The 14,253-nt window shown below is 45.2% G+C and overlaps 1 protein-coding gene across 1 annotated transcript in view; it reads right to left on the bottom strand.

Moving 5' to 3' along the window:
- The window catches only part of LOC147693261 (pepsin A-like), a 70,361-nt gene extending 59,028 nt beyond the window's left edge, over nucleotides 1-11,333 (bottom strand). Inside the window, exon 1 of the mRNA XM_086933656.1 lies at nucleotides 11,214-11,333. Within this exon, the coding sequence (XP_086789782.1) occupies nucleotides 11,214-11,266 (53 nt within the window). The 5' untranslated portion in view covers nucleotides 11,267-11,333. The remainder of the gene's footprint in view (nucleotides 1-11,213) is intronic.
- Nucleotides 11,334-14,253: the final 2,920 nt, after the last annotated feature.

The raw sequence follows: 14,253 nt of genomic DNA, 5'->3' as shown, positions 1-14,253 counted from the left end.
GGGGGTAGCGTCAAAATGAATGGGTGTTGCAGCGGAACACCCACAACAACACCCACTGCACTTCCTTTTCACGCTAACCATAGCATGAAAGGGGGCCTTATGTACAGGGAAGCGTTAAGCCACATCAAGTAGCTTAACGCTGCCTTGCACATGAGGTGCAGGCCCTATCGCCAACGCAATGTTGGTAAAAGTGAAGTTGTGATGGCGATAGGGGTTGTAAATTTGCCCCCAGTATTTAAATGGCAACGATAATAAGTGTATTCTCTCCATGTTTTATTTTTGAAACCCCATTTTGACACTTCAAATGAATGTTACATCTCTCCATCCCCCCTTGAACAGAATTAGCTTGAATGGAAGCATAGTTGTCAGTGGTGGCCAGCACGGCTCCTGGGTGGTGGGGCAGGTGGGGCTTTGTAGGGTGAGGCGGTGCGCAGGGTCACAATTATCAAAATTAACAACTTACCTTCCTGCCGGGTCCTGCGTCTCTGCTCCTACTCTCGTCTTCCAGAAACAGGAAGCACCCGGCACACAGGCACACCTGACCAATTACATTGCTACAATGCAGTGTTGTTATTGGTGTGAGTGCCGTGACAGGGCGCACTGCCAGGGGCTGGAGGGATGGGCTTGTTCTCCTAGCAGGCTGTAATGCCGCCTGCATGGAGGACACTGAAAGCGTGCATGACTGTTTTAGGCGGCTGGAGAGGGCTGACTAAACTCCCTTAAGAGGGCTGTACCCTCCTCCCCTGCTCTTCAGCCCCGCCCGCCCCCTCACGCAAGCTGCCGCAGCAGGAGGACAGAATACAATGATAAAGCCATTGTGCTATTATCATTTTGATTTAATTTTTTTTCTGCTTGAAGGCAGTGGGGCAACGCTCCTCCGCCTTGAAGAAAGAGCTGCCACTGAAAGTTGTTAAATCGCTGCCTTTTGTGCACTTCTGCAAGACAGTATTATTGAAGCACAGACACATCTACAAATGTGCTCTCCCCAGAAAATCATTGGAAGCTTAAGTATAACAAAGAGCCAGAAGGGGCGGGGTGAGACACATGGACCAGGTGCTGAGGTGGACATGCTGCTGAGAGACTGCAATCCAATGACAGGACCAGCAGCAAAGTAAAGTATGAAGGGAAAGCTGTTGACAACTAAGTGAAACAGATGAGTATTTGTGAGCTAAAGATACTCTAACAATAGAAAGGCATTCAGACCAAAAGGGAAGGTAAAGGTGGAGAGGCATGGGAGGGGCTGTCCTTTGTTCTGTTGAGTTATAAATGCTGAGATGTCATCACTCCCATAGTTCAAAGGGGCAGATTTATGTCGGACTTGCGCCGCCATTGCGTCATGCAACGGTGGCGTAAACGCAGCGCATCCCTGCGACCCATTTAAAACGTGACGCATCTAGGCAGATGCGTCACGTTATAAAGCCCTGCGCCACATGTGGGCGTTCCGGCGCAGGGGGGGCGTTCCGAGGCAGGTGCACCTCGCAAAAGTGGCTGAGTGAAATCTACAAGATTTCACTCAGTCACTTTTAGGCCAATGCTGCGTCAAAACCCTGTGCCTGCTTGAAGCAGGCGTAGGTCTTGATGCAGCATTGTAAAGATGGGGCACCCCCGAGCCTTGCTGGAGCTGCGTCGCGCTTGCGCCGCAACTCCAGCAATGCGCCACCTTTACGGCACAGATGCGTCACGCATCTGTGCCGTTTTTGCCCCATGGTGCGCCACATTGTAATAACTGCACAATAACTGGCGCATCCCTGGGGATGCGCCAGGTATTGTAAATCTGCCCCTTAGTATCTAGCCGATGGGCAGTCTGTGCCACTGATACTCTCTTGCAGCTCCCTAGAGCGCGCTCACTCCCGGCTCTCTCCTACGGATTCGCAATGGATGGAAAAATTTGGAGAGAACTTTCTGACTCGTAAAAGGGCTTTTAAACATTGTTAAAGGGGGTTCACAGTGCAGCCGGTATGAATGTCCTAAAGGTGACTGCCAGGAAATGTCTAAAAGAGTCCTCTAAAGGCGTTTTGTCGGCACTCTCTTTGACTCCAGGCACGTTGTGGGGACCCTTGCTCCAGTTCATTGGGAGCGGGCCAGTGTGTGTCCGTGCAGATGTTGTTGGCTCACTCCTGCTCCATTAAAAAGAGTTTGCACCTGTGCACCCCAGGGTGATAATATATATCACTGTGCCCTGCTTAAAGTATGCTATGTCTGCTGCTTGCATTTCAGACAATGGAGCACAGAGACTTCTCTCTAAGTCTGGCTCCAGATTTACTGCACCTTTGGTTTGTCCTTGGATTCTGTCAGTGAGCACAAGGCAATGCAAAGGCTTTAGTATTTTGACAACGCCCTCCAAGGGGTTATTTGTGCCTCCTTGCGTCACTTTCTAAAGAGATGAAAAACAACAAAGGGGTATATTTATGATAGTAGTGACAGGTAGCGGTGTTGGCCTCCTTGGCTTCACACTTCGCTCCGCCACTTCAGAAACGCAGGGCTGCACCATATTTACAACAATGTGGTGCAGCCCTGCGTTTCCCCCTGCGCTGGCGCTAAATTTAGCCTTTGAATGACAATGCAGGCACCCTTTCACCATAGCGCAAGGGTGTCTGCGTTGCAGGGGAAGGTTGTCTATGTGCAGGAAGGTGTCCCTTCCTGCACTGAAACAATCTTTAAATAGCGTTTTTCAACTCAATGCTCCACACATTGAAGTTGCAAAATGTAATTGTTATTAAATGATTATTTATGCGCAGGAAAGGCCACCTTCCTGCACAGAAACACTCCTTGGTGTTTTGCTGTTTCCATGCGTGCTCACAATACAGAACACATGGAAACAGCAAAAACAAGGAGAAAGAAAGCATTTCTCCTTATCTTGCCTGTGTAAGACCAGGGAGCATATTATCAAGGGCATTATCGCCACTTTAGCGGGAATTTTTCACATTAAAGCGGCGATCATTTTACCGCCCTATTAGCAAGCTGTCACTAACAGCAGTTATCGACAGCTCTAAGGCGATAGCTACAGGTTTGGTGCCCGCTTTGCATGTCAGCGATATTTATCACTAATGACAAGCAAAGTGGGCGTACCCAACCTGTTAGCGAATGAAAACAGTCGCTAACACAGCTATCGCCTATTAGCAAGGCAGGCAAAGCGATTAAAATATTTGCACTAAGCGCGAATATCGCCAAAACCTAACATCTGCTCTGACCACTTCTTAACCTGTATATCCAATGGGGGGTGGATATTCAGGTTAACACCCTATTGGTGATAATGCCTGAATATCGCTGGATTTCAAACAATATTCACACATTGAGCCGCTATATCCGGATATTTTATTGCATTTGAGATAAACGTTGCAAATAGCACGTTATCTCTGCGATAATATCCGGGGATTGGCAGTGTTAAAAAAATGCGCTAAGTATTATAAATACTGCTAGTTGTTGATAATATGCCCCCAGGTTCTTCCTGGTCTTAATTTTGCACTGCCCCATATTTACACCACCGCTGTGAATAGGAGGCAGCGTCAAAATCAATGGGTGTTGTTTGGGACCGCCCACCGCAGTGGGCATTGCCCGCCCCTTCCACGTAGGTGTAGCATCAAAGGGTGCCTCATTTACAAGGCGGCGTTATGCCACGTTTAGTGGTTTAATGCTGTCTTGTAAATACATTAAAACCCTATCACCACAACGTCAGAAAATGTGTTGTTGTGGTGGTGATTTGGGCTTGAAGTGCCTCGTGCTGCATTGCGGTACATTTCACAGTTGGAGGCGTCCGGCGGGTCGAGCACGAGCGTTCCTGTATATCCCAGATTTACTGAACTCAATAAGCCTGGGATTGCGCCACGCTATTACACCTCCCCACTTATGGTGCAACAAGATGAAATATCTTTATTTACCATTGTTACTTCCTCTTTCCATGTGTGCTGATTCGGCGTCAGGCATAACATGAAGAACCGGCCTCTGAGCATTGTTTTTATAAAGGAAGAGGTTCCTTCCTGCACAAAGAGACCATGCGCATATTGCAAGCCCCCTTGTATTGTAAGGGTGCCAGCATTGGCGTTGGGCAGCCTCACGCACGCCAATCCTGAAGAGAGGTAAAGAGCGCCTTATCGTTGATAGATATGGCGCTGCTCAGCTCTATCCCCTTCACACGACGCAGCACAGCAAGTTGCCGTGCTGTGTGATGCATCAGTAAACATGCCCCTTAGCAATATACTTGCTACATAAGATTTTGAAGCATGGCACAAACAGGAGCATGCAGCAACATATTTTAATGTTTTCTTTTATAATATAATGTTTTTTTATTAGATTTTATGTTATATGTGTATGTAAATATATATATATATATATATATATATATACATATATATATATATATATATATATATATATATATATTTTTACTAAAATTATAAACTAAATTAAAATTAATTGTGTATTCATTGTTTTGAAGTAAATAGAAATATATATTACATTTTATATATGTATGTTTAAATTTTTTTGTCAAAATGTATATTACATCTAAATAATTTGTAAAGGTTAATTTTAATATTTAATATATTTAACATTATTTTTTATATAAATTAAAAAAATCGATATTTTGTACATCTATATTTTTTACATCGATATTTTGTTTCTCAATATTTTTTTACTCACCATTATACATATCCTATGCCAATATTTTTGACATCGATATTTATGATTCGATGTTTGTGTATGGGGATATTTTGGGCGTCGATATTCTATCAGTGAACCCTCTCTTAGGAGTGTGTGTGGCTGTGGGCAGTGTCCTCACTTCCCTATTCAATAACAAAAGGAGCTTAGAGGGAATATTACGGGTATTAATGGGAAAAGCCCTCCACTCATCAAATGCAATCCAAAAGTTTCCCAAAACCCGGGACTGGTGTTAGAAATTATCTAGCAGGCATGCGACTTTGATCCGCCTAAATTCTCAAGAAGTAGAATTTGGGAAAAACACCCGGTATTATTTCTACATTAAGGTGTTTGTTGTCTCTAATGCCTTACCGTCCTGAAACAGACATTTTAGTCTGTCGTTATCGCTAGTTATGGGGTGTTCATAAATTTTCAACTCGGCGCAACTCAAAAAATGTCAGCCCTGTTTAGGACCATACACAGAACCACACATGTATCAAAATAATAAGTGAAAAAATGTGGGGCGGAGAGGAAGGCACCTCACGGGCGAACACCCTCGGGGCAATCTGGTCAGATATTTACCAGAGACTTGGCCCCTTTCTCATCATAGGCGGCCATTCCTATTCCAGAATTTTGGTGAATAAGTGAGAGAAAAGAAAAGAGAGAAGGTGCATATCAAGGAGATTTAGAGCGTGACTCCTTGGACAAACAAAACAGAGTGAAGAATAAAATCAACAACCACACCACTCGTACTACTTTTATTTATGAATCGGGTGTGCGTAGTTGAAATAAAAAGGAGGGTAGCTTAAAGTTGCATACCACTACCTGTGACCAACATGTTTCACTGCCCAAAAACCTTTATGGCAGATTCATCAGGGTCAATACTCTGTTACTGCACCCCCTTCCAACATCTTTTAGACAGGAAGCTGCCGAGTTGAAAAAATAAACAGAAGAACAAACTAAAATCACGACCAGTTCATAATCTAGACCCACCTAATATTTGTGCTTTTCATAGCAAAGAAAATTCAATATTAGTTTATATTTCCAAAATTATTTACCCTTATTCAGCTATGCTCCCTCGTACCAGCTGAAAAAAGGGGTACTCCGCCGAACAGTCGGTTGTCACATCAACCTGTAAGGTATTTGTATGTAATCAGTATCATGAGTATATAATGGCCAGCTCTTAGAATTGCCATTCTATGCATGGGCTGCCGCCCCATTAGAGCAATCACGTCACCCCAATGCATACATATTTATATACCCCAACAAGAGCATCCACAGAGAATGATGGAAAACCTCTCTATTCTGCCATGTCAATGCTGTCTGGCTAAATGTTGGCATGCATAGAATGGCAATTCTAAGAGCTGGCCATTATATACTCATGATACTGATTACATACAAATACCTTACAGGTTGATGTGACAACCGACTGTTCGGCGGAGTACCCCTTTTTTCAGCTGGTACGAGGGAGCATAGCTGAATAAGGGTAAATAATTTTGGAAATATAAACTAATATTGAATTTTCTTTGCTATGAAAACCACAAATATTAGGTGGGTCTAGCTTATGAACTGGTCGTGATTTTAGTTTGTTCTTCTGTTTATTTTTTCAACTCGGCAGCTTCCAGTCTAAAAGATGTTGGAAGGGGGTGCAGTAACAAAGTATTGACCCTGATGAATCTGCCATAAAGGTTTTTGGGCAGTGAAACATGTTGGTCACAGGTAGTGGTATGCAACTTTAAGCTACCCTCCTTTTTATTTCAACTTCGCACACCCGATTCATAAATAAAAGTAGTACGAGTGGTGTGGTTGTTGATTTTATTCTTCACTCTGTTTTGTTTGTCCAAGGAGTCACGCTCTAAACCTCCTTGATATGCACCTTCTCTCTTTTCTTTTCTCTCACTTATTCACCAAAATTCTGGAATAGGAATGGTCGCCTATGATGAGAAAGGGGCCAAGTCTCTGGTAAATATCTGACCAGATTGCCCCGAGGGTGTTCGCCCGTGAGGTGCCTTCCTCTCCGCCACACATTTTTTCACTTATTATTTTGGTACATGTGTGGTTCTGTGTATGGTCCTAAACAGGGCTGACATTTTTTGGGTTGCGCCGAGTTGAAAATTTATGAACCCCCCATAACTAGCGATAACGACAGACTAGAATGTCTGTTTCAGGACGGTAAGGCATTAGAGACAACAAACACCTTAATGTAGAAATAATACCGGGTGTTTTTCCCAAATTCTACTTCTTGAGAATTTAGGCGGATCAAAGTCGCATGCCTAGTAGATAATTTCTAACACCAGTCCCGGGTTTTGGGAATCTTTTGGATTGCATCCTCACTTCCCTAACCAGATCGGCTTTCTGGGAGTCCAAACACACCCTCTGAAAGACATTTTCTTGTCAGAAGTAGGACAATCATATGAGTGACCTAAAATAGATGTAAATAAAGAACTTCACATGCATCAGCTGGTAACAGCATTGCCTGGGTTACCATATAAAAATATGTATAAATGTGTCCCAGTGAGAACAATCTTCCATTATATATGTTAGGCCTAAAGGCCTGATTTAGGGTGTGGGGGAAGGATACTGTGGGTAACTGCCATCTGTATTACAGAGAACCCGTCCTACAAACTCCAAATCTGCCCTAAGTACCTTGGCAGTACCCTTACTGTAACAGAGTTATTAGGTCAGCATACTTACAGGTACGGGGGTTATAGGGCAGTACCCTTACTGTTACAGAGGTTATTCAGCAGTACCCTTACAGGTACAAGTGTTATTGGGCAGTACCCTTACCTACACAGGGGTTATTGGGCAGTACCCTTACAGGTACAGGATTATTGGGCAGCCCCCCTACATGTACAAGGGTAATTGGGCCATTACTGTAACAGGGGTTGTTGTGCAGTACCCCTACTGTTACAACGGGAAATTGGGCACCAGCATTAGATGTACGTAGGTAAATGGGCAGTACCCTTACAGACACAGGGGTTACTGGGCAGTGCCCTTACAGGTACAGGGGTTATTGAGGCAGCATTGTTACAGGTACATGGTTATTGGGCTGTATTCTTACAGGTACAGGAGATATTTGGCAGGGCACTTAAAGGTATAGCGGTATTGGGCAGTACCCTTGCAGGTACAGGAGTTATGGGGCAATGTCAATACAGGTACAGGGGTTATTGGTAGGTACTCTTACAGGGGTTATTGGACAACACACTTACAGGTACAGGGGATCTTGGCTTTACCCTCACAGGTACAGGGTTATTGGGTAGTACCCTTACCAGGGGTATTGGGCAGTACCCTTACTAGTACAGGGGTTATTCGGCAGTTCCATTCTAGTTACACAAGGTATTGGGCAGGACCCTTAGAGGTACAGGGGTTATTGGGCAGTGTCAATACAGGTACATGGGTTGTTGGTGGGTACTCTTACAGGGGTAATTGGCCAATACCCTTACAGGTACAGGGGTTATTGGGCTTTACCCTCACAGGTACAGGGTTATTGGGTAGTACCCTTACCACGGGTATTGGGCAATGCCCTTACAGGTACCGAGTTATTGGGCAGTGCCCCTACAGGTGCAGGAATAATAGGACAGTATCAATACAGGTACAGGGGCTATTGGTAGATATTCTTAAAGGGGCTATTGGGCAATACCCTTACAGGTACAGGGGTTCTTGGGCTTTACACTCACAGGTACAGCGTTATTGGGTAGTACCCTTACCAGGGGTATTGGGCAGTACCCTTACAGGTACAGGAGTTATTGGGCAGTACCCTTACAGGTACATGACTTATCCGGCAGTTCCCTTACAGGTACAAAAGGTATTGGGCAGGACCCTTACAAGTACAGGGGTTATTTGGCAGTATCAATATAGGTACATGGGTTATTGGTAGGTACTCTTACAGGGGTTATTGGGCAATACCCTTACAGGTACAGGGGTTATTCAGCGTTACTCTCACAGATACAGGGTTATTGGGTAGTACCCTTACCGGGGGTATTGGGCAGTACCCTTACAGTTACAGGAGTTATTGGGCAGTGCCCTTACAGGTACCGGAGTTATGGTACAGTATCAATACAGGTACAGGGGTTATTGGTAGGTATTCTTAAAAGGGTATTGGGCAGTACCGTTACAGGTACAGGGATTATTGGGCAGTTCCCTTACTGGTACAAAAGTTATTGGGCAGTCCCCTTACAGGCACAGGGGATATTGGGCAGTACCCTACTGTAACAGGGGTTATTGGGTAATACCCTTACAGGTGCACAGGTTATTAGGTAGTGCCCTTACTGTTACAGAGAAAATTGGGCAGCACCCTTACAGGTACAGGGGTGTTTGGGCAGTACTCTTACAGGTTCAGGGGCTATTGGGCAGGACCTTAAAGGTACATGGGTTAGTAGTCAGTATCCTTACAGGTACAGGTGTTAGTGGGCAGTACCCTTACATATACAGGGTTAGTGGACATTACTCTTACAGACACGGGGGTTATTGGGCAGGACCCTTACAGTTAAAGGGGTTAGTGGGCAGTACCCTTACAGGTACAGGGGTTAGTGGGCAGTACCCTTACAGACACAGGGGTTATTGGGCAGTACCCTTACAGGTACAGGGGTTATTGGGCAGTACTCTTACAGAGGTTATTAGGCAGTACCCTTGCAGTTACTGGGTTATTAAGGCAACATAGTTACAGGTAAAGGGTTTATTGAGCAGTACCCTTACATGTACAGGGGTTATTGGCCAGTGCACTTAAAGGTATAGGGGTTATTGGGCAGTACCCTTAAAGGTAGAGGGGTTACTGGGCAGTGCCCTTGCAGGTACAGGGGTTATTGTGCAGTGCCCTTAAAGGTAGAGGGGTTACTGTTCAGTGCCCTTACAGGTAAAGGAGTTATGGTGCAGTATCAATACAGGTGCAGGGGTTATTGGTAGGTACTCTTACAGGGGTTATTGGGCAATACCCTTACAGGTACAGTGGTTATTGGGCAGTACTCTTACAGGTACATGGGTTATTGGGCAGTTCCATTACAGGTACAAAAGGTATTGGTCAGGACCTTTACAAGTACAGGGGTTATTGGGCAGTATCAATACAGGTACAGGGGTTATTGGTAGGTACTCTTACAGGGGTTATTGGGCAATACCCTTACAGGTACAGGGGTTATTGGGCAGTTCCCTTACAGGTACAAAAGGTATTGGGCAGGACCCTTACCGGTACAGTGGTTATTGGGCAGTCTCCTTACAGATACAGGGGTTATTGGGCAAGTTCCCTTACAGGTACAAAAGGTATTGGGCAGGACCCTTACAGGTAGAGGGGTTATTGGACAGTACCCTTACAAGTATCGGGGTTTTTGGGCAGTTCCCTTACAGGTACAAAAGGTATTGGGCAGGACCCTTACAGGGACAGGGGCTATTGGGCAGTACACTTACAGGTACAGGGGTTATTGGGCAGTTCCCTTACAGGGACAAAATGTATTGGGCAGGACCCTTAACGTACATTGGTTATTAGGCAGTACACTTACAGGTACATGGACTATTGGGCAGTACACTTACAAGTACAGGGGTTATTGGGCTGTTCCCTTACAGGTACAACAGGTATTGGACAGGACCCTTACAGGGGTTTTTAGGCAGTACCCTTGCAGTGGCTTTATAATCTTTTAATATTGACATTTGTCAAATCACTGCTCAACACTGTTTAAAGTGTGGTCAGTACCTGTGGGAAGTAATTACTGCTAATCTCTGCAAGTACTGTACTGTATAGTACCTATATACCTGTGTGATTGGACACACAAGTATAAATATGTCCTTTATTCTCTGGGGCAATTGGTCTCCCAGGACTGACCAATGATAGGTTCTCTCAAAGCCCCGGTCTCTCTCAAACCCTATGAATCTACAGCCCACTGAGGGACTCATAGCAAATACGCACTTGACCAGGCACTCAGGGAGGGACACCGGACTCTCTGGAAGCTCCCATCTCACGACCCTACAGCACACTGAGGGGTTCAGAGTAAATACTGACTTGACCAGGTACATTTTGAGGGTCACCAGACTCTGTCTAAGCTCTGATCTCATGAAAGTACAGCACACTGAGGGACACATACCTACTGACCCTGGCACTCAGAGAGGGTCACCAGGCTCTGTCTAAGCTCCCATCTCATGAAAGTACAGCACACTGAGGGACTCATAGCACACACTCACTGACCCTGGCACTCAGAGAGGGTCACAGGCTCTCTTAAAGCTCACATCTCATGAAGGTACAGCACACTGAGGGACTAATGGCACATACTCACTGACCCAGGCACTCAGAGAGGGTCACCAGGCTCTGTCCAAGCTCCCATCTCATGAAAGTACAGCACACTGAGGGACTCACGGCACATACTCACTGACCCTGGCACTCAGAGAGGGTCACCAGGCTCTCTTAAAGCTCACATCTCATGAAAGTACAGCACACTGAGGGACTCACGGCACATACTCACTGACCCTGGCACTCAGAGAGGGTCACCAGGCTCTGTCCAAGCTCCCATCTCATGAAAGTACAGCACACTGAGGGACTCATAGCACATACTCCTGTCTCCTGAAAGTTCAGCACACTGACTCTGAATAATACTCACTTGACCAGGCACTCAGAGAGGGCCACCAGCCCCAGGAGCAGCAGCCACCTCATGGTTTTCTCTTTGTCCGCAGTATCGCAGGAAGAACCAATGAGTAGAGGCCTCTTATATACTGCTGTGGGCGCCAATCGAACAACCTTATCCAAGACCCTGATAAGACGCCTTTTCATGACTTCTTATCTCATTCATTTTCACTTAAGACTGAGCGCGCAACAAGGCACCACACTTAGCCTCACAGGTTACTTATAGTACAAAAGAGGCCCGGGTTCATATGTGTGTTTAGCTATACCTGCCTTAATGTGTATTTCCAACGCAATTCCTTTCAACCAAGTGACGCACTCTCATGTAAAGTGCATTAATGCAGTGATAAGAACATAGATAACTTTCATTTTCTCCTTCCTTGAGGGTCATATTTACTCCCCAGTGGTACCCTTTCTCATCATATTATAGACACAAGGTCTCCATGCCTTGACCATGAAAAACCCACCAAATCTATCCAAAAATGCATCCAAAAGACACAAACACCAACTACTCAAAACCCACCCTGAAACACTTATCTCAGACCCATATTTCTGCACCAATAAGGGTATATTAACCAATGACCTCATCTTCTACTCCAAAAAACGTGCACAATGGTGGAATGTCTTTTATTCCATGCTTCGAATCACCAACACCAGAAAAACTCCTTATGGCCTCAAATTATCTGTATCTCCCTGGCCCTACAGCAATGCGAACGTTTCCCTCTCCCTATACAACAGTGGTAATATTCTATTACAATCCACAAATGACAATCTAGCTACAAGGGATAAGATCTTCCCTATTCTCAAGAAGGCGATGACCAATAAGAGTTTACATCCCCCAACAAATCACCCTAGCTACCATGATGGCACTCTCACACCCCACCAAACGTCCTTGGTTACTCCAACTTCGATCAGCCGACACCATACCATCAGTGACTGCTACCCTACCCACTCTCCAGGACCTAGCCAAGCCAGAGACCACGGGCATATTTACAAGGAAAGTGACTCAGTGCGTGCCCCAAGCCATTTGGCTGCACTACACTGAGTCCCTTTCAAAGCACACTGATGCAACATATTTACAACAATATGTCGCATCCTTGTGCTTTCCCCTGCACTGACGGACAAACTGCTGCCAATGCGCCAGCACAGGCACCCAGACACCATGGTGCAAGGATGCCTGCATCATTGGGAGATTGTTTATGTGCAGGAAGTGGCACCTTCCTGCACAAAAGCAATCAGAAATTGCATGTTTCAACTCCTATGTGTGCTTCATTAGCACACATAGAACTTGCTAAACGTCATTGCTTTTCTGATTGTTTATGAGTAGGAAGGGACACCTTCCTGTACATAAACAATCCCCAGAAGTGATTTCCTCTTTCTATGTATGTTGCAGAATGCAGCATGCATAGAAAGAGGAAAAAAATGAGGAAAATGTATTTATTTCTTGTCGTTGTGCCTCCCTTCGCCTCCCCTGAGGAGGGATAGCATTCAGACGTATTTACAATTTCTCGTAAATCTGGAAATGTGTCTGGTTCCATGGGAGTTTCACCCAAAGTGCTGTGTGCAAAGGGGCCATATTTACAAGGACAGGAAAAGTCTTGCAGGGTGGCTTTTCCTGTCCTTGTACATACGGGCCACTAAAATGTGCTGCTGGTGCGTCACAATAAGTGAAGCACCAGTGGCGCAAGGGGCTTGTAAATCTACCCCCGTTCCTCAGCAGGGCTTAGGAATCAAATGGTGAGTTGCCAATCCTCCCTGGTCTTGCGCGGAAAATCAGAGACTCCCTCATCTCTGAACCTTCTTCTCCTCCTTTGCTCCCTCTCCCTTCCGTTGAACTATTCTGTGAGGTTCCCCCACGTACACCCACAGCTCTTTCCTATGCCTGGAAGCTCTCTTAACCTATTATCTTAGCTAAAAACTATACCATTCCCCAATGCCTCTTCTTGTCCCAGGAGACTGAATGCTGAACTGTCTGACAGTGACATCCACAAACTCCTCCTCTCTTTTGACAACTGGATAGACACTAACAAGTCCTACCGGGGTCAAATTGAAGCCATTCAAACTAACCCCTACAGAGAATTCAACCACATTCACGTATCTGTAAATAGCGATTACCTCAAGAGCATTAACATCTCTCGGGGGCCACTGTCCAGACCACTAGCCAACTGAAATATGTGACTGCAGATCAGCGGGTAAACTTGCACCGTTATTTACGATCCCATCCTCACAAATGAGCCTGATATCCTTATCCTCACGGAAACCAGGCAAAACAGCTCATCTCCTCCTATCCTAGACTTACTAATCCCTCCTAGCCATGGCGTAATTCAACTCAATAAAACTAGGAAACCTGATGGTGGAATAGCCTACATCTACCAAAACACAATCTCTGTGTACCAAGGAGAAACTGTCATCCTACCTAGCCTACCTGTGAAAATCTCTTCTTCAGCATCACGAGCAACAACAGTCTCATTTGCAAACTACACATGTTCTACCACCTCCCTGGAGACAATCTGCCATTCATTGAGCAAATCCTGGAAGTCATCACATACATCAACGACCCTCAAGTGTCCCAGATGTTCCTTGGAGATTTCAACCTCCACTGGAATAACCTGAACGACCATACTGCCTTAATTCCTTCCTATCAGACCATGATCTGTTCCAATTCTACGATAGTCCAACCCACAACGAGGGAGAGACACCGGACCTTATTATATCTAAAATGGAATCCATTATCCCCTGCAACTGGCCTACCATTACAGCATCATATTCCTCATCAACGTGGAGGTGACCTTGAAGAGAGAACAAGCCAAGAAAACAAAACATTGGAAAAGAATTCCGAAACATTAATCCTAACAATGTATCAACCCGATGTAGCACTGCCTTGACTCTTCAGTTAGGCATGATAGATCTACATGACTTCACTGAGTTCCATAGCTCTATTCTAGACGTCCTTGATTCTATTGCCCCTTCAACAAAGTAACATTTCCACTAAAATCTCCAAATTTTGGTTCAAGGAAATC

Source organism: Lissotriton vulgaris, chromosome 8 (assembly GCF_964263255.1).
Source record: "Lissotriton vulgaris chromosome 8, aLisVul1.2, whole genome shotgun sequence".
NCBI classification, from domain to species: Eukaryota; Metazoa; Chordata; class Amphibia; order Caudata; family Salamandridae; genus Lissotriton; species Lissotriton vulgaris.
Note: the sequence above shows the minus strand (reverse complement) of the source record. Positions and strands in the feature narration are given on the sequence as shown.